The sequence below is a fragment of the Pleurodeles waltl genome, chromosome 10, assembly GCF_031143425.1.
Source record: "Pleurodeles waltl isolate 20211129_DDA chromosome 10, aPleWal1.hap1.20221129, whole genome shotgun sequence".
NCBI lineage: Eukaryota > Metazoa > Chordata > Amphibia > Caudata > Salamandridae > Pleurodeles > Pleurodeles waltl.
In genome coordinates this window covers 438,706,896-438,731,996 of record NC_090449.1, presented here as the reverse complement: position 1 = coordinate 438,731,996, position 25,101 = coordinate 438,706,896, and the positions used below count along the sequence as shown (strand labels likewise).

The following is a 25,101-nucleotide window of genomic DNA, read 5'->3' as shown; positions in this document are numbered from 1 at the left end:
TTGTGGTATCTCCCTCCTCTGCGACCTCTTAACACAATACACTTGACTCCTTTAAATGTGTTAGGATAGATACGTTTCCAGTAGTGTGTAGCATAGTCAGCGGTCTATTGATATACATTTGCAATAGATTTGTTTAAACTATTTACAGTGTCTCCAGACCTTGCCTATGAATGTACTTTCATCCTATGCCTACTACGTTTGTAGATTTGTTTTGGATTTTCTTCCTCTTTCTTCACACACACACTATGATATGCATAGCAAATTTAACTGTCCCTATAAAGTCTCAATATAGACACTATTTATGTTTAACATGTGCACTCATGCATGCCCCGTAGCAAGGCACGGTGCACAGATGGGTTCCTCCTCTGAGTTTTATCAAGGCTACTTCTTGACAAAGTGCTAGAAGTATTTCATGAAGCCCAAACTTACGACAGACTACCGAAATCCATCCAAGAAGCTTTCTTAGTTATGTTACAAAAACCAGACCAAAACCCTACACGCGTGGCTCTTACATATTTTTATCCATGATCAATACAGACGTAAGGTGTTGTAAAGGCCCTGGCTTATAGGATAAAAGGGGTGATTACCCAGCTAAAACATGACGACCAGTTTTGATTTATCTGCAGTGCATCACCCTCATGAATATTCACAGGCTGACACACGTGATGCACTTTAGACATGCCTCTGGGATAGAGGCAGCCCGGGTCACCTTAGATATCGAAAAAACTTTGATACCCTGAATTGGGATAATTTCTTGGCTCTACTGTGATGAAATGGGTCTCTGTGCTTTACACAGACCCCACAGCAAGGGTCAGATCGGGCGGGTATATAGCAGGAGCTTGAAACATAGAGAAAGGTACAAGGCAGGGCTGCCCACTCTCTTCGTTACTATTTTTCCTAGCCATTGGTGATTTGTCTACGGGCAGTAATAGGAAAGTGGGCAGTGTGTATGGGAGGAGTGGAGAATATTGTCTCCCAGCATGTGAATGATATCCTTATATATCTAAAACAGCTTGTGGTATCAGTACCATGTCTAATGCAGGAACTGCAGAGGTTTGGAAGGGGACCTGACCTCTTGGTCAGTCAAGACAAAAAACGTATATTTCATCTAGCAGTACTGGAGGTAAGTCATTACCATTGTGCAAGCCTTGCCACAGATTGGACTACAATGGAAACTGGAGACACTTAAATATCTGGGGATACACGTGGCTCATATGTCAGAAAAGAAATACTCTCTCAATATAGGAAGAGGGCTGACAGGCTTGAGAGCCTCTTTGATGTCCTGCAAGTAATTGCCGTTGTCAGTGGTAGGTAAAATTTCATTAGCAAACATGGTGGTGCTCCCCAGGTGTTTATACATACTCCAGAATGCATTGTGCCTGATTCTTTGATATACATTCAAAGAACTTGATAGTACGCTAGTGACTTTGGTCTGGAAGTGGAAGCAAAGCAGGTTAGGCCCGGAAATCCTAAAATCTGACCACCATCAGGGAGGTCCTGGACTCTCTGACCTTGAGCTGTATTACCTGGTGTCACAACTGCAACACAGGGCTAGGTAGTATGCCGATGGGACAACTGGGAAAAGGGCCTACTACTTGGTGTCCTCAGCAGCAGGGACTTGCCAGTGACTAAGCTTGAAGACCCCTGCCCATACACCGTTCAGCAGGTCTCTGAGTGTGAGACATCACTGTGAAGAGGGTAATACGAGAAACGCCATTCTCCAAAAAGCTACCAATATGGTGATGCAACCAATCCTAAAACTCAGGTGAGCAATGTCTATGGCTAAATGGAGGGACAGAAGATCTGACACACTTGAAACTATTACGGAAGTAACTGCATCACCTTTGATAAGACATGAGGGATGTTTTTGGTGGGCCTAGGGCACTTCTTGTAGTTTGCTGCACTAACCAGGATGGTGAGAGGGTTGTGGCCTAGTTTATCAGCAGTGCCCAGTGAGATGCGCACCCTAGAAACACTATTAGAAATAGGGTCTGGACTGTTATCCAATCCCTACAGAGCTCGTAAGGACGATCGACCTCATATACCTTTCCCCACGCAATGTAAATGGAAGGCAGATCTGCCGGAACCCATGTCAGATATGGAATGGGCCAGGACCTTTGGTCTGGTCAAGGAAGTATCTACCAGAGAAAGCTTGATTCAAATGTACCCACTTCTGTGTTGCAGACCAAGCATACCTGCCCTTATGAAGCTCTGCAAGACATACTTGGCCCACTCCAATGAATACCAAGATGTATCGAGGGCAGTGTGGGGTTCACCCACATGATCTGGGGATGTAATACGATTGCTCAGTATTTGCAGATGGTAGTCCGGTAACTAAGGCAATTGGCCAGAGTCCAACTTGAGCACTGCTTAGCTAGGTTTATCCCGTGTCCTAAAGAGGGGAATTCACAGTATAGATTTGCACAGCTGTGTCTGCTGTTAGCTAAAAGTAGGGTTTCTATCGGGTGGATGTCCCCTCTGGGGCCCACAATCCTGGCTTGGGCCAGAGGCATGACTGAATGGGCCTGGGCAGAGTTGGAATGAATGTGTGCGGTTCGAATGGAGGAGCATTTGGAGGACAATTGTCGGAAATGGGAAGACATGCTGCATGGCGTGGCAGCGGCACTAGAGGTTCCCCCCCAGCCAGAAGCCCAGAGGAGGTGGCACAGGCCCAAAGTTGGAGTGGGCAGGTTTAACATACTGTGTGTATAGCAACACACAACTAGCCTCGAGAGTAGACTAATGCCAGCTGGCAATTGGGCCAAGGGCATACGGATGGAAGGCACTTATTGACTACCTGGTACACGTTTTGTCAAACGGGGGTAGCAGGTTGTGAGATGCAGGGGGGAGGTTGGTGGATACCGAACTTAGATTTCATGAATAGTCAAATGCTTAGTGGAAAACACGAACTATGCTATATTATACATTTCTTAATGCTCTACCATGGCTGTGCATTGTAGACTGGTATGCTTGTTAACAGTGGCAGTAACTGTTTTTTCTCTTCTGTTTTTTTCTCAAAACTGAAAATAAACCATTAAAAATAACATGTGAACTAATTGTCTTTGAAATGCAGAAAGTGCTGTATAAGTTAACAAGCAAAAGTTTACCAAGACATATTTTGGTAAAAAATTGAAGCATAGTCTATAACTCAAACAGAGAAAATGTATTAATAAATCACTGAGAGATTGATAAAAAGCGAGTTAAAACTAATGGTGGTCATGCCCACCGGTATTAATACATACAAACCATTTATTGAATATGGACTATGTAATTGGTTTGATTCACTCCTTATCGTTGGTTTTGATTTGTGATCACTTTTAAGGGGCTATCACTCCTGTGAAACATAGAGGTGACTGTTTTGTTCAAACACATCATTAGGTGTGGCCTCGATCTGTTGGAACCCACGTCAGTTAAGAAATGGGCCAGGGCCTGTGCTCTGATCTAGGAAGTATCTAGGTGTGGCCTTGAGACAGTTTCAGTTGTTTTGTCAAATTTTCTGCCACTATCGTCCCGAGGACTGCTACTGCCAACAGGATGAGAGCTAGCTGAATGTGGGAGCATCTCTCTCTTTTGTGCTTCTTCTGTTTTGGATTTCTCTGGCCGAGAATTTCAAGTCTCATCCCTCTTTCTTGCTGACACTAAAAGACAGTCTCATTGAAACCACAAACATCTGAAAATAGTATACGTATGGGATAGAAACCACAATTCATTATTTCATACATCTGTGATCCAAGAGATGGCGAACATAACAGCTAATTTTGTATCCAGATTAGGGGACATAACGTAGGTTCTAAAGAATCATTTGGCAAGCACTGAGGACCTGCAACGAAATGGGATCTTGCCCTTGCTGTTGTGAAGAGAAATACTAGACAAGAAGGAAGCTGCCTATTATACAGAAGAAAGCTGCATCAACAAGATACTGGCCCAGCTGTGTGGAAGCGAAAGGTGCTGGCCAAAGGCTAGACCTACACCAACTGAGAACTACTACAGTATGAGCTCCATGGAGACAAAACTGTGCTGCTAAAGAATTTGGTGAACTCCTACCCCCATGCCTACACTGACCGCCCTTATATGGGTGTGAGCATGGTTTACCCTCCTAGGATTCATTCCAGGGTTACCAGCACAGCTTCAAGCATCATACAGCACAAGATTAAGCTGGTAGTTACTCTGCGAAAAGGCAAAACTGGAACCTGGGAGCCCTCACTGTTCCGAAGTATTTTGAGAACCTGTGGTGTCTCCCATTAGGTCCCAAGAGCACACATCACTTAGAAGCCCAAACCACAATTGTTTTTTTTCTCCATTTTTCAGCCTCCCAGGATTCTTTTTGTGCCGGATGGTGTGTTATTGTCCTTTACCCCTGTGCGCGGAAAAGGTTTTGAAAGCCTAGTACCAACACAGGCACCCGTGCACAATAGTGTTAGGGTGCTTGTGTTGCATGTAGGATTGTTTTTGTGCATAATTCCTTGCTGTTTACTCCACTGCAAGTCTTGTCCTATATCTAGAAGTTTTCAAGCACCAATAAAAGTGTCAAGGTTAATATCTCTATGATTAATCTTCCTGCTGGAAAGAAATTGGAATTTTGTCTATTGGCAGTTTTGACTAATGTAAAGTAGGGTTAATATGCCTGCTACAGCGAACATGCACCATGCAGATCACAGAACTGTATTTAATGTGCACAGCTCAGTGGGTTAATGCTTTTGTCACAGAGAGCCGTTTGTAACTTCCATTTAATAGTTTACAATCATAATATAGCATAGTGAGCTACGAACTTTATCAAAGAGCTCCAGCCAAACTGCAAGGTAGAGGTTCGAAAGGTATGTGTTTTCCAGTAGCTGGCTTGGGTAGAAATACATTCTTATTGGTAAATCCAGCCCCAACCACTGTGTTATATTTTGAATCCTTAGCGTGTGCTTCTCCAGACCAAATACTTGTAAAACATGCCTACCTGCATGAATGACATGTAAATCCTAAACCTGGTATTCCCCTTTGTCTATGTCACATTTCCTATACACATTTACACACGTATGATTCATTGTCTTGTATGAATGTGTATGATGTAAAGTGTTATGACATCCTACACAGATCCCTCAAAGCTCTAGTACAACCAGAATCAAACCATCTATATGGCTGATTGTGCTTCCGGGATGCAGGTACTTCCAATAAACTAGATACAGCATTAGACATCTTTGCAAAGGCCCCTAAAATATCACATGGATTACTTATGTTCGATCTGCAGATAGCCAACTCCTTTTAACAACTGAAGTACAGAGACTTATGGAAGTCATTAGGTATAGTCTGAGACCACCTAAGCATCCTAAACTTACTTGTCGCCTTTATTGTCCCAATGGTACAGACCCTAAAGTTTAAAGTCAATGGAGACGAATTAATCGAGATACCCACTGGGTGTTTTTAGGAGGCTGGCCTGGCTTATAGTGGGTACCTAGTGGTACTTACACCCTGTGCCAGGTCCAGTTATCCCTTATTAGTAGAATAGAGGTGTTTCTAGCAGCTTAGGCTGATAGAAGGTAGCTATGGCAAAGCAGTTTAGGCTGAACTAGGAGACATGCAAAGCTCCTACTATACCACTTATATCATATAGCACAATATCACAAGAAAACACAATACTCAGAGTTACTAAAAATAAAGGCACTTTATTTTTATGACAATAGGCCAAAAGTATCTCAGTGAGTACCCTCAGTAAGAAGGTAAGTAATATACACAGGTTATATGTACACAAACCCAAAACAGGTAAGAGTAAGAAAAGTAATGCAAACAGTGTAGAATTACAATAGGATGCAATAGGTGAACATAGGTCTAGGGGCAATACAAACCATATACTCCAAAAGTGGAATGCGAATCACGAATGGACCCCAGACCTATGGGAGCTTGTAGAGGGTCGCTGGGACTGTGAGAAAACAGTCAGGGTGTCCAAGATACCCCACCACAAGACCCTGAAAAGTAGGAGTAAAGCACCCCTACTACCCCAAAAGGACACAATAGTCGTGATAGGGTGATTCTGCAAGAACCACCAAAACCAACAAAGCACTGAAGACGGATTCCTAGACCTGAGGACCTGCAAGGCAAGGGGACCAAGTCCAAGAGTCACGATAGTGTCCAGGGGGGGGGGGGCAGGAGCCCAGGAAACCCCGGATGAATGTGCAAGGAAGCTGCTTCTGGATAGAAGAAGCTTAGGATTCTGCAACAACGAAGAGGACTAGGTACTTCTCATTTGGATGGAAGATGTCCCACGTCATGCTGAAGGTTGCAGAAGTGTTCCCTCGCAGAAATCCTGCAAACAAGCCTTGCTAGCTGCAAGGGTTGCGGTAGAGGTTTTTGGGTGCTGCTGAGGACCAGGAAGGACCAGGATGTTGCCCCTTGGAGGAGGAGACAGAGGGGGCGCTCAGCAATTCAGAGAGCCCCCACAGAAGCAGGCAGCACCCGCAGAAGTACCAGAGCAGGCACTTAGAAGATTTGTGAAGTGGAGCTGGCTCAGAGACACAAAGGAGGATCCCACGACATCTGAGGCCAACTCAGAGGGTTGAGCACTGCAGGACAGAGTGCTGGGGACCCAGGCTATGCTGTGCACAAAGGAATTCCGCAGTACACAGGTTTGCAGTCTAGCGTGGGGAAGCAAGGACTTACCTCCACCAAACTTGGACTGAAGGATCATTGGACTGTGGGAGTCACCTGGATAGAGGTCCTGTGTTCCAGGGGCCACGCTGGTCAGGATGAGAGGGGACCCAGAGGACCGGTGATGCAGTCTTTTTGGTGCCTGTGTTAGCAGGGGGGAAGATTCCTTTGACGCACGGGAGATTTCTTTTTGGCTTCCAGTGCAGGGTGAAGGCAGATGACCCCCAGAACATGCACCACCAGGAAACAGTCGAGAAAGCCGGCAGGATGAGGCGCTACAATGTTGCTGGTAGTCGTCTTGCTACTTTGTTGCAGTTTTGCAGGCGTCCTAGAGTCAATCCTTGGCAGAAGTCAAAGAGGGAAGTGCAGAGGAACTCTGGTGAGCTCTTGCATTCATTATCTGAAGAATTCCCCAGAGGAGAGACCCTAAATAGCCAGAAAAGGATGTTTGGCTACCAAGAAAGGAGGATTGGCTACCAAGAGAGGTAAGGGCCTATCAGTGGGGGTCTCTGACGTCACCTGCGGGCACTGGCCACTCAGAGCAGTCCAGTGTGCCCCCAACACCTCTGTTTCCAAGATGGCAGAGGTCTAGGACACACTGGAGGAGCTCTGGGCACCTGCCCTGGGAGGTACTGGTCAGGGGAGTGGTCACTCCCCTTTCCTTTGTCCAGTTTTGCGCCAGAGCAGGGCTGCGGGATCCCTGAACGGGGTAGACTGGCTTATGCAGAGATGGGCACCATCTGTGCCCATCAAAGCATTTCCAGAGGCTGGGGGAGGCTACTCCTCCCCATCCCTTCACACCTATTTCCAAAGGGAGAGGGTGTAACACCCTCTCTCAGAGAAAATCCTTTGTTCTGCCTTCCTGGGCTGGGGCTGCCCAGACCCCAGGAGGGCAGAATCATGTCTGAGGGGTTGGCAGTAGCAGCAGCTGCAGTGGAAATCCCAGAAAGGTAGTTTGGCAGCACCCGTGTTCTGTGCTAGAGACCCGTGGGATCATGGAATTGTCCCCCCAATACCAGAATCGTATTGGGGTGACAATTCCATGATCTTAGACATGTTTCATGGCCATGTTCGGAGTTACCATTGTGACGCTATACATAGGTAGTGACCTATGTATAGTGCACGCGTGTAATGGTGTCCCCACACTCACAAAGTACGGAGAATTTGCCCTGAATGATGTGGGGGCACCTTAGCTAGTGCCAGGGTGCCCACACACTAAGTAACTTGGCACCCAACCTTCACTAAGTGAAGGTTAGACATATAGGTGACTTATAAGTTACTTATGTACAGTGAAAAATGGCTGTGAAATAACGTGGACGGTATTTCACTCAGGCTGCAGCGGCAGGCCTGTGTAAGAATTGCCTGAGCTCCCTATGGGTGGCAAAAGAAATGCGGATGAGAATTGGTAAATTTAGTCACTAGCCTGCAGTGACAAATTTAGAAAGCAGAGAGAGCATAAACACAGGTTCTGGTTAGCAGAGCCTCAGTGATGCAGTTAGGCACCACACAGGGAACACATATAGGCCACAAACTTATGAGCACTGGGGTCCTGGCTAGCAGGATCCCAGTGACACATGACAAACACACTGACAACATAGGGTTTTCACTATGAGCACTGGGCCCTGGCTAGCAGGATCCCAGTGAGACAGTGAAAACACCCTGACATATATTCACAAACAGGACAAAAGTGGGGGTAACAATGCTAGGAAGAGGCTACCTTCCTACAGTGTTGGTCACTGAAGATACTCATCAGTATCCCAAAGTCGGAAATGTAGGAAAGAAATGATGCAGAAACAAAAACAAAGTCTATAAAAGACAACCTCTCCCTACAACAGTTGGGTTAATGGCTTTTCTGGACATGGACATCTTGTCTACTGTATGAACTAAATAAAATGTATTTAACAATGCATTTAGGCTTATGCTCTGATGGCTGTGTTTGAAGTGTATACCAGACATTTTAGGCCAATTAACGTTTTGCCCCAATTTACTCTCGGATGCCTACACAAGTGAACATTGTCATTCCCTGCCACCACAATATGTGCGGTTGACACTTTAAAACCTTTTTAAGTTCCTGACAAAAGAGTTCAAGCTTTGAATACTTCGGGCCTCCTGGCAGCAAGATTTGGTGTTATAAAAAATTATCAATAACAGCTTATTTGAACCTGAAGAGAATGTTATAGCCTGCAAGTTAGCAGCTCCAGAGGATAGCACTTGAAACCTTCCTTTGAAGGCCAACGAAACAGATGATCAGCCCTCCCTTTGGTATGCCTGGATTCTAACACTGGGATAAAGAAGGTTTTATACCCCTCTACAAATAGTTGTTCACAATAGCCCAAGTCTCCTGGAGACAGGTTACTGTGAATCTTCTAACAAAGGGCAACCACTTTGAGTTGTTAAACCTCCCCACAATATTAGCAATGTTCCAGGTAATACATTTACAACCCTTCTCATTACTGTTGTCCATAAGATCTCCACTTGACTGAGGAGATAGGGCCATCCTCACTTCCTCCCATTGAGTAGTCAGTTGTGCATCCCCCGTCAATCAATCACAAGCATCCAGTGAAGTTAAAGGGGCAAATCTATTTGAAGAGACCAGATCCAGTGGGTTAGAATTCCGATCTACCCTGGCCAGCATGTGCTGACTCTGAATTTGCCACTGATCATGCTGAGAAACACCAAGAGATAATTTGTAGAAAAAGCCCAAAGGAAGCGCCAAAATGGAAGCAACAGGGCCATTCAAGGGGGGGCGCCTGATAGAAGCTAAGACCCCCCCTGCTCTGTGCAGTCTGTTAATGTTTATAATCATAAAATCACCATCCAGGGTTTTCTTCGGTGACGGCTGTTGGAATTTGAAATGGGTGGGGCGCCCCTTGTTTGCTTTTAACATGTGGGAGCGTTTCACATCAGTACTCACTTTATTTCACTATATTAAGAGGTATTTATTAAAACTGTTAATAAATGCTTCTCAATATAGTGATATAAACTCATGTACTAAAGTGAAACACTCCTGCATTTTAAAAGCATGCAAGAGACTAGAGCACTTTTAAATATGTCATTTCAGGATGCACACATCCTGTGCTCACATACTTAAAAAAAAAGTACTCTCTTGTATGTTTTTAACATGCAGGAGCGTTTCACTTAAGTGCATTTGTTTATATTACTATATTGAGAGGCATTTATTAACACTTTTAATAAATGCCTCTCAATATAGTGATATAAATGGATGCAATAAAGTAAAAGGCCCCTCATGATAAACGCACACAAAGAGAGCACTTTTAAATATGTGAGCTCCGGGTGAGCGCTCTGATTGCCAGCCTGCGGTTTGATTTTATTGTTTCAAAAACAGTAAAAACAAACCACAGGCTGGCAGCGATGATGGCAGACCTCCATCCCCCCACCTCCACTTACCTGCAAATCCTGCTTTGGAACACGTACGGTGGCCCGTAACACGGTGTGCTGCTGCTGTTCCATTCCAGGATGTCAGGCTTGAGAGTGTCAAGCGTGCCCTTGTGGCCGCTGATTGCTCAAGATCATAGAGTCTCATGATTCTGTGACCATGATACGCATGCCTGCAATCCTTCACAGGCTGCAAGCAGCACCCTTTCCCGATACGTCACTGGTGACGAGCTTGGGAAGAGTGTTGCTTACAGCCTGTGAAGGTGATTGACAGGCAGTCCCAGGAATACAGGGCCTATGCCCTAGACGACTGGGTCTGCTTGCAAATATGATGCTGTTGGCATCATGAATGGGAGGTCTCTTCAGACTCCTGAACATTGCAGGATAGGGCTAGTGCTAAGTCAGCCCTTAGCCTACAAAGGTTTTTTTTTTTAAAGGGAGATGCTGAGGGACACTTGCTCAATAGAGCATGTGTCCCACTCGAAAGTGCCTGGCTGCCTGACTCATCAGAGCAGCTATAAGCTCAAACTGAAAGCTCTTATTTCATTTGAAAAAAACTTATGTGGGTGGTAGTTGCTCATTGCAGTTACCATCCACATAACTTGAAAACCAACATGGGTCGGGCCTGGGCCCTCTAGTGGTAGCTGCTGCTGGTTTTCTCACCTGTGTCTAGCCAATTAACCAGGCATACCATGTTGATATGGCCTCCAACTTGTGTCCCAAAAACAGTGTTGATGCCCAGCCAATGCACAACTTTGTTCCTCAATTGGTAGAAACTTTCAGAGATATCAGCCACGAGAGGAGGCATGTTACCCAATATTATAACTTAGGGAATGGCAACGGGAGGCAGGTTAGGTGATGCAGATATTGGTAAGGCAGATCTCTCCTCTCATGAAAGGGTGTAACTTCATGACTCTTAGGAATAACAATAGGATTTGATCCTTGAGGCTGAGTTCATTCCCCACTCCTCTGGCCCCAGGGAGAGTTCATGAAGTTGTCCCATGGGCTCTCATTATCCTAATGAGGCTGCTGGATTTGAGCGGATTTGAGCGGCAGCATCACCTGAATTGTGGGGAACTGAGTCCAATCCCACACCATTTGATGACTGTTGGCCTAATTTTTTGCCAACTAGCAGTGCCTCAGCTCTGTCCAAGAACAGGGACGATTGTGGCAGCTGGGCGCATGACAAGAATGCCAGGGAAATTGTGATGTATCAGATCTCATCCTTTTCTCTCAGTTACGTTAGTCTAACACATGTAAAGACTGCATTAGATAAAATGACATGAATTGCAATAATTAGAATGAAAAAACACGCTAGACGCAAAATGGTGAAACACAAGAAAAGTCCCACCATACTGTCACTATGCGTAATATATACAGTTCCTACCTAAGCTATGTTAGAGCACAGCATGATAAGCCCTAATTTGTCAATCAGGATTTCCCCCTGGGAAGACATCATCCCCCATACCTGAACAAGAAAGCCTATTATCTAGAGAGACACCATCCCATGTAGACCAGAGAACCAGTAATCTCAGCAAGCAGCTGTAGCAAAATCAATCAGTATGCGGTTGTGGTCATCTGGCTGGAATCTCCCTCTAAGGTGCATGGGACAGCAAAGTGTTTTTATAATAAAACAGCTGACATTCTGAGAAAATGTTCCCACGTAATGATGTGTATGTTTCTGTGAATGTCGCAGACGCAGTGTACCACTTTGCTGGCAACCCTATCTCACTGCAGCCTTGAGGAAAGCACATAGTGAAAAGAATGTCTTGCTAAGATACGCATTGCTTTCCTAGGCGAAAGAACAACTAGATAAAGAAAATAAAACAGCACCACAAATGTGGCCGAATCTGAAATAATAAAATGAAGCAGATTAAAATGTAACTGGGCTAAGGGGCACAAGCGGCAGGCCTAGATGCTAAAATAACGTGCCTAGAGACAATACTAAAATGGCTATACAACAAAGTTAGATTAGCCCCCGCCTGGCAAGTGTAAGGCCCAGCAATGGCCGCTGCACCATGTGCCCTCCATGTCTTAGCACCCTTCAACCCATCATTGGGCCCAAAGGCATTCTGTGTTAAACACTTCCCAGCGGCGGTAGATGCAGTAGCAAAACAGGAGGGGACAGGGGTTAGTGTGTGGGGCTCCCGGAGTTTGCATTATGCAGTTCCGTTTCATCAGTTCTGCCTCAATTGTGATTAAGCGTTGGCAGATAGGTTCCAGCTTTGCTTCCAAGACTGCAACTATGGTAGCATAGAAAGAGTCCACCATGGCTTCAAGGTTAGCAATCTGAATGTCCAGGTAGTTAGTGTCCCTCACCAGTTGACTTGAGTTACCTATAAGCCACTTAGATTTGCCTCTTGGCTCCACTCTCCTCCTCTTTGCTGCCACTCTGATGCCCCTTCACAAAACTTTGTTAGTAACAGGCCCCGCCAAAATGCCAAAGCCACCTGACCCAGCTAATGAAGGAACTTCCAGGGCTGGGGACACAGATTATGAATCCTCCCTCCTTCTGTTAATTGAAGGTGAGGAGGGAATCAACCCAGAGCCCATGTCAATAGGTGTGGACTGGGACTCACTATGTGGCTCAGAAGGCTCAGAAAGTAGAATAGATATGGGAGACCGGGATAACCTCCAGGTGACTATCACGATTTCTTTATCAGTCATGCTTACAGCCCTTTTCAAAAAGGCATCCATAGTGGTGACCGTGTTGGTGGGGGCATTAGAAACACCAACAGGCAGCTTACGTTTTCAAATATTAAACCTCAAAGATAGCATGGGCTTTTCATACAAGATCTAGTGCTATATCAAAACACCTAATATGCCCTCTGGCCAGACAAAAATAAAGTTCACTTTTGCGGAACTCCAATCGCTCCTTTCATTAGTGGGAAAATTGCTGAGGCCGAGCCAGAGAAATTCCAATAACCCACAAAAACCCGCTTGCCACAGTTACACCATCATACCATAACATTCTAGGCTGAATAATACTTTCAAAAGAGCAACTGCAGCCTTCATATGTTTCGTCAACTTGAGACTTCACGTAGGGTGGAACACTTTGACTGCAATGGACCCAACCAGGCTTGCCCTTGCCAAAGATTTTACCTTCTAGCATAGTCCCTTATATCCAAAACCACTACAAGAGTACACTTCTAAAGCCCCACAGGACCTTAGCGGGCTGTTTAGAGACTCAATGGGTGTCAGGCAGAAGCCAGCAGCACAGTCCAGACCAGGAGGCACATTATCAAGCCCCTTGCCACAGGCAAAGCTGCACTGACCTCCTGGTCCGTGTCTGCTGCCTTCCCCAGCTTCTCTGGCTGCTGCTGTCTTCTGCCTTCTGCCTTTCTCTTCTATCATTTGCCTTTTCATTTCTTCTCTCTGTCGCTCTTTCACTTTTCCATTTTCTGCCTTTTTCTTCTGTCACCCATTGTTGTCCCTAGTGCTTTTTCCTTTCTCCCCTCTTACCACCCTCCCCCCGAAGCACCTTTCCCCCTCCCACCTGACTGCTCCCACTGCCCCCTCCCCTTCTTAATGGTGGCCGCAGCGCTGTGAGAGGGTAGCTGCACTGACCTCCTGGTCGGTGTCTGCTGCCCTTCCCAGCTTCTCTGGCTTCTGCTCCCTTCTGCCTTTCTCTTCTATCATTTGCCTTTTCTTTTCTTCTCTCTGTCGCTCTTTCACTTTAGCATTTTCTGTCTTTTTCTCCAATCACACCTCGTTTTTCCCTAGTGCATTTTCCTTTCTCCCCTCCTCCTCTGACCACCCTCCCCCCACGAAGCACCTTTCCCGCCCTTCTGCCTCCCAGCTGACTGCTCCCCCCACCCCTCCCCTTCTTAACGGCAGCCACAGCGCTGTGAGAAGGCAGCTGCACTGACCTTCTGGTCGGTGTCTGCTGCCCTCCCCAGCTCCTCTGGCTGCTGCTGCCTTTGGCCTTTTCTCTTCTCCTCTCTGCCGCTCTTTCACTTTTACTTTTTCTGCCTTTTTCTTATATCACCCCTCGTTTTTCCCTAGTGCTTTTTCCTTTCTCCCCTCTTCCTCTACCCCCTCACCCGCGAAGGACCTTTCCCTCCCTCCCTCCTCCCAACTGACTTCTCCCCTGCCCCCTCCCCTTCTTAATGGCAGCTGCAGTGGTGTGAGAGGGTAGCTGCACTGACCTCCTGGTTGGTGTCTGCTGCCCTCCCCAGCTCCTCTGGCTGCTTCTGCCTTCTCCCTTTCTCTTCTATCATTTGGCTTTTCTCTTCTCTCTGTTGCTCTTTCACTTTTGCATTTTCTGCCTTTTTCTTCTACCACCCCTCGTTTTCCCCCTAGTGCTTTTTCCTTTCTCCCCTCTTCCTCTGCTCCCACTCCCCCTGCAAAGCACCCTTCCTGCCCTCCCGCCTCCCAGCTGACTACTCCCCCCACCCCTCTTGCCTTCTTAATGGCGGCTTGCAGTGCAGCCATGCAGCAGAGGTGTGCAGCGGGTGTGCCGCTGGCACGCCAAAGGTGCACCAAAGGCAAGCTCGTCTGTGTCGGGACCGCACCCAGTGCCAGGAACCCTGATGACTTCGGCTGAGGAACCTCCCCAATGCTTTGAGACACTCACAGGTGAGTAGCCGCAGTTTATAAGCATTGATTGATTGATTGATTGATTGAGGCAAAAGGCAGGAATGTCCCATATCTACAAGATACAGCAATTTCTGTCCTCTCCCCCTGCGCTGGCGCACCATGGCTTGTCTGGCCCCGACGCAGACACCCCTGCACCATGGTGCAAGGATACCTGTTTCACAGATAGGATTGTTTCTGTGCAGGAGGGGACACCTTCCTGCACAAAAAGAATGAATGGAGGCTTTTTACTCTTCCTTTCCTCACAGAATGAAGCACACATAGAAAGAGGAAAAACAAGAAGGAATAAAGATATTTCTCCTTGTTGAGCTTCCCCTGGGTAGGTGTAAGATTTTGATGCATTTCCAGGTTTACAATGCCTTGTAAATCTGGGAATGCGCCAAAACCCAAGGGTGTTGCATGGGAAAACCCACCGTAACACCCATAGAACACCTCCTTCATGCAGTGTAAGGCAATACAGCAACTTGCACTGCGCTGCCTTATACCATATCCACAAGGCCATGAAAAGCCAAGCAAAATGGCTTTACATGGCCTTCTAGATATGGGCCTGGGTACGTAGATACGGAGTTCAGAATAGTAAATCTAAACTGACTTTTTTGCACATTACCTTCTTGAAATTTTGGTCCTCGATATTTTTGACACCATATATTCTGTCCACCCTAAATTTTTGTTTCCATTATTCTGTCAGTGATCCATTGAAAGGAGGAGCACAAGCACTTTATCTCTGGTTAGCAGGAGAAAAGTACAAAAACTTCTACAGCAAACAAAAATGTATGGTCCAGCAAACGTTGAAAAATCTGGGTTGACCAAGCAAAAAACACAGATTTCCTAAAGGGTAATCACCTGACGTGTTGTGCCTTTAGACCCACTGGCACCTGTAATGCTATCTATATTCAACCACCGTCTCCATCTTGAAGACTGACTCCATTTTGTGATTAGCGTAGATTCCGGTGCCTGCCGTCACATCGCAGGGTTTTTCCACACCAAGCTTGTTTTCCACATAGAACGTGTTTGCGCTTTTTCCTACCAGCACCAGGTTGCACTTTGCAGGAACATAACATGGGGGATGTGGACAGTAGATGTGATAAGACCGTCTCAGCTTGGGAATGTTTTCAATGTTTTCATTACGGAAAAGTACTGGTCTTCTGTCTCTGGAATGCACATCTGGGCAGGGCCCATTCCTTTGCGTGTTTTCGACGTGGACAGAGTACAGCCAGCGCTTGAATTTCAAAACTTACTCGAAGGAAGGCAGAGGTTGCCAGAACCTTCCTTTTGGGTTTGTTTAAGGTATGTAAGGTGGGTAAGCTTGGCACTGAGGCAGAAGAAATTCGTTTTTGGGGGTGGACGCACTGCCCAAATCATATCTCATCAGGGAAGTTTATACTGTCTCGGCTGCCCAGGGTTCCTCAGCTTGATGTTGGCAAGGAGGATGCAGGATTCGATCCCCATGGTGATGCATTTTTATTCTTAATTATCTAGCTTGGCTGTGCATATGATTCATTTTTGATGTTTTGCACTTTTCATGCATGTCATTGTTTAACTGTTGTGAGTTTTTTGGCATTTACATGTTTTATTGCATTCAAGTTTAAATGCTCATGTTTATATTTTCATGTGTTTTTATTTGATATCCGGGAAGTGTCTTAATAAATTCATTACTCAAACTAGGGTTGCAGCATTCCTTGGGATCAGTTTCCTCTTAGATTGAAGCACAGCAGAACAGCCTCATAGTCTCAATTGGCCAAGTATCATGTTTGCACCCAGGGCAGACCTCGCTTTTTAAACAAGAGCTCTTTACATGATGGACCAGCGGCTGCCACTAGAGGGAGCTAGGGCACCTCCCATGTTATTTTTCAAGTTATGTGGATGGTAACTGCATTAAGCAATTACCATTCACATAAGCTGTTTTAAGTAAATATGGGCTTTAAGCCTGTGCTGGGTGCTGCTTAATTAAGTGCCTGGCTGTCTCTCACACTTGCTCTGATGAGTCAGGCAGCCAGGCACTTTAGAGTGGGACACATGCTCTAGTGAGCATGTGTCCCTTAGCATCTCCCTTTTAAAACAAATCCCTATTTAAGCTAAGGGCTGACTTAGCACTAGCCCTGGCCTGCAATGTTCGAGGGTCTGAAGAGACCTCCCATTCATGATGCTAACAGCATCATATTTACATGCAGTCCTGGGTGTCTAGGGCATAGGCCCAGTATTCCTGGGACTGCCTGTCAATCACTTTCACAGACTGCAAGAAACACCCTTTCCCAACTTGTCACCTGTGACGTGTCGAGAAAGGCTGTTGCTTGCAATCTGCGAAGGATTGGAGGCATGTGGCTTGTGGTCACAGTCATGAAACTCTCATGCACTCTCAAGCCTGAAATCCTGGAATAGAATAGCAGCAGCACACCCTTTTGTGGTCCTCCATGCGTGTTCCAGGGCAGGATTTGCAGGTAACTAAGGGGGGGGGTGGAGGCCTGCCATCATGCCTGCCTGCGGTTCGATTTTACTGCTTTTGAAACAATAAAATCAAACTGCAGACTGGTACAGCAGAGCACTCACACGGAGCTCACATATTCAAAAGTGCTCCCTTTGTGTGTGCTTTTATCATGGTAAAAGTATACAAGGGAGCACTTTTAAATATGTGAGTACAGGATGTGTGCATCATGAGCTGACATATTTTAAAGTGCTCTAGTCGTTTGCATGCTTTTAACATGCAGGAGCATTTCACTTTAGTACATCAGTTTATATCACTGTATTGAGAGCAATTTATTAACAGTTTTAATAAATCCTTCTTATAGTCACATAAAGTGATGTACTAAAGTGAAATACTCCCACATGCCTAAAGCAAGCAAGAGGCACCCTACCCCCCCACCCTAGGCACTAAATAAAACAAATACCCCAACCAACCCCCCCCACTCCTGTCCCTAAAAAAACAATATCCCGACCCCCCACCCTAACCCTAAAACAAAAAAATACCCAAATCCCGCCCTGAAAGAAATACACAACCCCCCACCCATCCTAATTCCTTAATATACCCCACCCTTGCCCCATCCCCACTTACCTCACCGTATCCTCCGCGTCCTCTCACAACGCGTGGCTTTTTCTGTGCCTTAACCATGCATATACATAGTTTAACACATGCATGGTTAAGGCACAGAAAAAGCCATGCATTATTCCAGCAAGCATGGTTACGCTTGCGTGGGGAACGTCCACGTTCTTAAGGATGCATTGTTAAGGACGTTTCCTCACAGTTTTTGAGAGAAGGGGGCAACTTGTTGTGTGCTGCGTGAAGCTAAGTGTACTCTGACGTCACTGCTCGCTTGTAATAAGTTATTGTTTATTGATAGTCCAATGAGATCTCCATCATTATTAACCCATGGATAGCCTACAAGACTGCCATCATTGCCCCCATAGAACCCTAAACAACCGCCATAATCAATAACCTGTCAAGGGCCCTATGAGATCTCGATTCTAATCACTCCAGGGATATCACTAAAATTGCATTACTTACTTCTGCTTCCGACCAAGAGAGGGCATTTCGAAAGTATCCATAACAATTGGCTTTGTAGTAAAACCATCCAGGAGGGCAACTGGATCGAGCCTTTGGACCTGTTTGGAAGGAAAGTCACAACAATCATGTTAGACAATATTCTCAATGTACCTTAGGGGCATATTTATACTCTGTTTGTGCCGAATTTGCGCCTTTTTTAATGCAAATTCGGTGCAAATCTAAATCCATATTTAGATTTTGATGTTAGACACGTCTAGCGTCAAAATATTCGAGTTTGCACCATTTTCTAGATGCATGAACCTGCCTTGAGTCAATGAGATGTAAGGTAGGCATTCCCATCCAAAAATGGTGCTATCCCCATAGATCCATATTTATCCCCCGTGCTAAAATGACGCACGGGTGGGAGGAGGGGCTAAATGCACCATTATTTAACTTAACGACTGGGTCAGACCAGGCTTTAGGGGACCTGTGGACCCATTTCCATGGTTAAACAAAATGGAATGGGTCCACAGGTGCCCTCCCAAGCCCCAGGAACAACCCCACCCACATGAGAGGGACACTAGAGGATGGGGGACCCCATCCCAGGTAAGTAGGGAGAGTATTGGTAAGTATTTTTTAATTTTATGTTAAAGTGCCATTGGGGCCCTAACTTGGGGCCCACTGCATGGCACAGGGTGCAATGGCCATGCCCAGGGGACACTTGTCCCCTGTGCTGGCCATTGGGGTGGTGGGCATGACTCCTGTCTTTCATAAGACAGGAGTCATGCTTTTGGTGGTTGTGAGCGAGAAAATTATGCGAATCTGGTTAGAGGCATTTTTTGCCTCTAAACAGGCTAGCGTCATTTTCTGACGCACAACCCCCTCCCTCCCTACCACCATCCGCACCCGGCTAGCGGCTTTCTTGAAGACACTAGCCCAAGTTTAGCGCCAGCTTGCGCCATCAATAAATACAGAGCCCAGCTGGCGTTGTTAAATGGCGCAAGCCGGCGCTAAACTTTTTGCCGCAAAACTACGTTAGCGCAGTTTTGCAGCAAGAACTATATATATGGGCCCACGTGTGACAAAAATCAGTAATGCAATGATTCACCGTTACAGAGATTAAGCTGTTACGACTAGAGGTAGCAGCCTGAGTCAAGATTCACAAATGTTATTCTCAGTTTTAAAAGACTGTTTTTAACTACGTGTAAACACATAGTAATAGAGGAGTCCAGTTCAAGTACAAAAGTCTATTCGGCTTCCACAACCATAAAAGAATAAACACATATTAAATTCATCAGCGTAATGCATCAAATGAATCAGTCAAAATAAAAACAGACTTCATCATAAAATCATGAAAACCATCACCTGAACATACAGAAAAAAGTACATAACCATAACACATCCTGATATAAAGCGCTTCTCAAATAAAACTTATAACAGCAGAACAGACTTCAGGAGTTTCAAGATTCATTAAAAATCTAAATCCTTCACGATATGAATTAGAAGAGCACATACACAATACAGACACTAAGAACTTTATTCTCTGATATTTGTATAGTGCAAAGAAAAGAAGAAAGTACCACCAAAAACTGTAAGGGTACTCAATCTGGTCCTAGTCAAGGAGTCGCCCAACTAATCAATTATGTATGTGAGAGACTTGAATGCCAATCTTTTACATAAACGAGCTTAGCTCATTACGAGTTTGTGCCATATCTCTGGCTGAAAGGATCTGTGACGAGGGCCCAGTGACTGGCAAAGATAGAGCACCTTCATGTTTGGACAGCTAGAGCTCTAGAGTTGTATACTTGATTTTGGGACACCTTTCAGGGTCAGGTGGGGAAAGCGCATGGCTTTCAGTTCCTGACTGGAGGGAGCGAGAAGTCGCTGCCCGGTTCATAACACACGCTGTTCAGCCTGAAATTAATAAAACCAGGGGCGTAATGCAGAGCCCCCCTCAAACCTTCAGGGCTCTCCTCGCCTTTTGAGGAGTGGGGGGCACAATTCAGTCCAAGGCCAAAAAAACTCTGTGAAATACAGGAGACACAGGAGGCCTTCTTCATGTTCTGCACAGGGCATCATTTTGCGTTACGCCACTGAAAAGTGCAACAATTTCTAGGTAATCGGGCCATATGTACAAACACTTTTTCCCATAGACACAGAATGGGTAAAAACCTTTGCTATATCTGGCCCCAAGTGCCTGCTCTTTGAGGCCATGTTGTTCTAGGTAGCAGTGGGCAAGAGGTTACATCATAGGTAAATGTGTATGTGATGTGCATTGTCAGTCACTGGGTATGGTTTAGGGACAATAAGTACTCACCAGCAATAACCTCTGTGAGAGCCATACTGCTCAGGAGGAGCATTGCGTACCCTGCAAATGTCATGATACCCCAAAGGTTCTCTCTGAAATAAATAAAACAAATCATAGTGACATCAGAAATAATGCAGTCAAAATCGTTTGTGAGGACATGGACATCCAAAATGTATGTCATTTTGCACACAGATGTTCTAGATCTCTATTGGAGTGTGTTCTTCATTTATTTAAACTGTAGGCTTTGTCTGGAGGAGCAGCCTGCTTTAGATCGGTTGAAATCAAGTGTAAAGTACTGGTGTCTAATAATACCCAGTAGTGTTTATGCCAACGCTTGCCAGGGCAAGAGTTGGCAGAATACTGTATTTTATTGTAGTGGCAATTCCATTTGTAAGGGTAGAGTCCATCAGAGTGGTGTATCGTTGGCCTAGCTAATTGTGGAGCAAGGCTCTACTTTTTTGCTAATGGATGAGCACAGAAGAAACTAAATTGAAACTACCTAGGAAGTATTGCTGCTTGACTAAAAATAAGAAGCATTGATAGCCTTGTATAAATGGTGCATTCACTATCTGGTAATACTGATATATGACTGACTCTATACCATCCATGATTATATTTTAGAACCGGAGCATATTCACAAAATCTGTTTCAGTTTAGACGATTGGTCAGCTGTGTTCAATACCTCTACATACCTTGTCCCAGTCTCAATCATTACATCATAAAGTTCATCGCACTTCTCAGAAACAGGAAAGAAAACAGGGATACTTAAACATAAGCCTGCCAATCCTCAGCTGGGTGGTATGATAAACATAGCATTTCCCAGCACTACCTGTTGGGCTCTGGAAAGAATATTCAGCGTATTAACTGTTCACATTGGTAGACATTATAAGTAATGGGTTTAACATTAATAAGTCGAATGTAGTTCTCCTTCTGGATCTGAACAATGCCTATGACCAAGTATGGCACGCAGGATGGATCTACAAGCTCATTAAACTCAGGTTCCCAAGCTACCCTGTACTTGGTAGTGCCTGGCAGAATGCACATTTCATGTAATATACGAGAGGCATGCTCACCAATATGCGCTATCTTTCCCAGGGTGCCTAAGGGATCAATTTTTGCACCATTTCTCTTCAATCTGTTTATAAATGACTTTCTCACAAACCTAACAAAGAGAGACCTTGCTTTCTACACTGACGATCTTGCCATCATCTCTCAGTTGTTAGGTGAAATGGAAGAGGCTAATAACTTTGAAACATACCTCAACAGACTCTCTGTCTAGTACAGTGACTGGCAGATGAACCTGAACACAAGCAATAACCTTGCTGTGCTGCCCTACGTCAAAGTAAAAGGGCAAGCATGTTCCAAATGTGTTGTATCCATGGCATGTGACACATTCCTGTCTTTTACCCCTGTGCTGGTGCCGTTTACATGGTGCAAGGGTGCCTGTGTTGCATGCAGGATTGTTTTTGTGCAGGAATGGAAACTTTCCTGCACAAAAACAATCTCCTGAGGCTTTAACCTCTTTCTATGTGTGCTGCAGCATTCCTTGCACCATATCTTTGAGGCCACTTTGCATAGTTTTGAATGACCTCATAGATATGGAATAAAGCAAGGTACTAGAAATCACTGCATTGCCTTACTCTGTGCGAGGAAGGCGTTCCATGGGCTTTGCAGTGGATGTTCCTCCGCAACATCAATGGATTTTGACGCATCCCCAGATTTGCAAGGCCATGTAAACCTGAGTATGTGTCAAAACCTTATGCCTCCCAGTTGAAACGTAACCAGGAGAAATCTCTGTATTCCTTAAATATGAAACACAGTGCAGCAGAGCAAGGTGACTTGCTGCGCTGCATCACTTTTTCATAAATTTGACCTATAAGGTTTTGGTGCATTTGGTGCATCCTCAGGTTTACCAGGGTTGGTAAATTTGGGGATGTGTCAAAATCCATGGGAGTTGTGTGGGAACACCCACTGCAGTGCCTATGGAATGCCTCCTTTGCGCAGAGTAAGGCATCACTGTGATCTATGCAGCTTTGCCTTACTCCATATCTACGAGGCCATTCAAAGCCACACAAAGTGGCTTTGCGTGGCCTCATAGATATAGTTGCAAGGAATGAGCCGCCGTTACATCACAAAAAATGATGCAACGGCAGTGCAAGAGCTCATAAATATGCCCACAAGTTTGGACTTTAATTACATTTTGTGGACATGTGTGCTGAGGATTGTAAGGGCCAGATTTATGAAAAAGTGGTGCAGTACAGCGTCGCAAGTCACCATGCTGCGCTGCACTGCATCACTTGGAAAGGGCAGGAATGCTCCTTATTTAAGGAATATGGAGCATTTCTGTCCTTTCCTCCTACACTGGCGCATAATGGGCTGGCTAGCGCCAACACAGGCACCCTTTCACCTTGATGCACGGTGTCTGCGTTGCATGCAAGGTTGTTTTTGTGCAGGAAGGGCCACCTGCCTGCACAAAACAATCCTTAAGGCTGTTTCCTCTTTCGAATGCAGCGCACACAGAAAGAGGAAAAAACGAGGAGAAAAAACATATTTCTTCTTGTTCCGCCTCACCTGTGGAGGTGTAAGAGTTCGGTACATCCTCAGGTTTACCAAGGTTTGTAAATCTGGGGTTGCGTCAAAATCCAGGGGAATTTCATGGAACACACACAACACCCATGGATCGCCTCCCTTGAGCAGAGTAAGGCATTGCAGCGATCTGCGCTGCTTGTCTTACTCCATATCTATGAGGCCATTCAAAGCCACGCAAAGTGGTTTTTCTTTGCAATCAAGCAAGGAATGCGCCACTGGAGCATCACAAACAGTGACTTAACGGCGGAGCAAGGGGCTCATAAGTATGTCCCCTAATATCCCTGAGCCTTAAAAAATAATTTCAACCTTGTGTAATGTAACTGGTGTTTACGTAAAGCGCTCCAACACCCTTAGGCAGAGTTAGCGCTATACAAAAACTGCAAAAACAGAAAGGGCGCCAAAACAGCTTTTTCCTGTCAGATACAAACAGAATTGAAACTCTACATTGCAGAAGTGCTCACGTTGCCCATTAAAGTGACTTCAACTTCCGACTCGGCGGCCATCATCCTTGTGACGACTCGGTCATGATCCCGGATTCCACTCCAAGCCTAAACCATTCCCATATTTGACACTTATTGAAAAATTAACGGACATTCCAACGAACTTTGACCCTTAACCAGGTCAGAATCTCTCCCCACACCGACCGCTGTAGCTGTGATGTCTAATCTTACCTGTCCTTCAATCGCTGGTGTTTGTCTCTGCTGTGTAGCCGTGACCATAGATGCGGGGCTGTGTGTATATGTACCGTTTTGAGCGTAGCTATCACTGTTTGCTCTAGGAGGGATGTAGGCGTAATGACAGTGAATTTCGGATTAGTAAATATAGCCTCACCCAAAGCTCCCTGCTGGAAAAGCGTTGTCGCGCCTTCCTTCTGGTCATCTATTTGCCTTTCGTTCAAACCTTCGAAGGTCAGGAGAGATTTTGAAAGAAGATAAATAAAAAACCTGAATGCAGGCATCTGTCCCGGACCTGAACCACTTAAAAATGGCAATAGCATTATGCTCCGTTTACCTAACAGGGAAGAGATATTGTTTCTCTGGTGATGTGCTTTGGTTAAATGTGTAACATTATTCCGGGGTATTTTCTTTCTTCTGAGAAGTTGTTAGACAGTTCTCCACTTACTGTCTATTTTCCTTCTGAATATGATACAAACCCATTAAGATGTGTAATTGCTTAGGTAATCACAGCTGGGGAGAAGGATTTTCAGCAACCTGGTCAGCTGCCCTTTTCATAGTATTGGAAATCAGTGGCAGTATTTTGTTCTCCGCAAAACAATGATAATGTTGGACATCGACCAGGATTTTCATATTTTGAGCAGGTCACACTCAGAAATAGGCAGGAGAAATGAGCCTGGGAATCAGATGTTTCCCCCAGGTGGTTGAAGTTGATGAGACAACTTATCAGTATTAAAGGTGGGACTGTATGTGCACTTTCATCACCAGAATACTGAGAACTTAATCTCAGATGGAAAGTAGTCGCCAACAGCCTTTACACTATATTTATTACACCCTGCAATAAAGATGGGACCGGGCTGTAATTAAACCTTAAAATATATGCACAGTTAAAAAATAAACCAACCAGTAAAAATTGCACAGTTAAATAAACATGAAAAGGACCTCGGAGTAGTAGGAGATAAGAAATTGCACCGTTCAGAGTTTTACCATCTGCTGGAATACACCTGATAAAACCTAGTTTTATAAGGCAGAGTTTCCACCTACTGAAGATAGATGCAAAATGTACAAGCAAAGTGCCTGGAATCCCGAACAGGAAGTGGATACGGGCCTGATAACTTTGGAACTCGTTTAATCCAATTCTAGGCCCATTAATTCCTGGTGGCCAGAATATGGGGTGAAGATAGCTGCTCGGAGCCGGAGTTCCGACCTCAGTACTCCCCATCCACTTACCTGCCATCCCCTAATGAGTGTCAATTAATCATCAAGCAATACTAAGTAGTCACACTGGGTACTGACATGCCAATCAAAATAGAATGTGATCAGTATGATGTGATGTCAGTGATGCCGTTAACAAGCGATGAAGATCGCGTAACATAACTTTTACCGTACTTTCACTGGCTGATTCCTTTCTTTGTTAAAATGGCAGTTAC

At 45.2% G+C, this 25,101-nt stretch overlaps 1 protein-coding gene across 1 annotated transcript in view; it reads right to left on the bottom strand.

Moving 5' to 3' along the window:
* LOC138261598 (regenerating islet-derived protein 4-like) overlaps positions 1-23,775 on the bottom strand; it is a 254,980-nt gene extending 231,205 nt beyond the window's left edge. Inside the window, exons 1-3 of the mRNA XM_069210703.1 lie at positions 23,669-23,775; positions 20,418-20,500; positions 18,122-18,219 (exon numbers count right to left, since the gene is read on the bottom strand). Of these exons, the coding sequence (XP_069066804.1) occupies positions 18,122-18,219; positions 20,418-20,481 (162 nt within the window). The 5' untranslated portion in view covers positions 20,482-20,500; positions 23,669-23,775. The remainder of the gene's footprint in view (positions 1-18,121; positions 18,220-20,417; positions 20,501-23,668) is intronic.
* Positions 23,776-25,101: the final 1,326 nt, after the last annotated feature.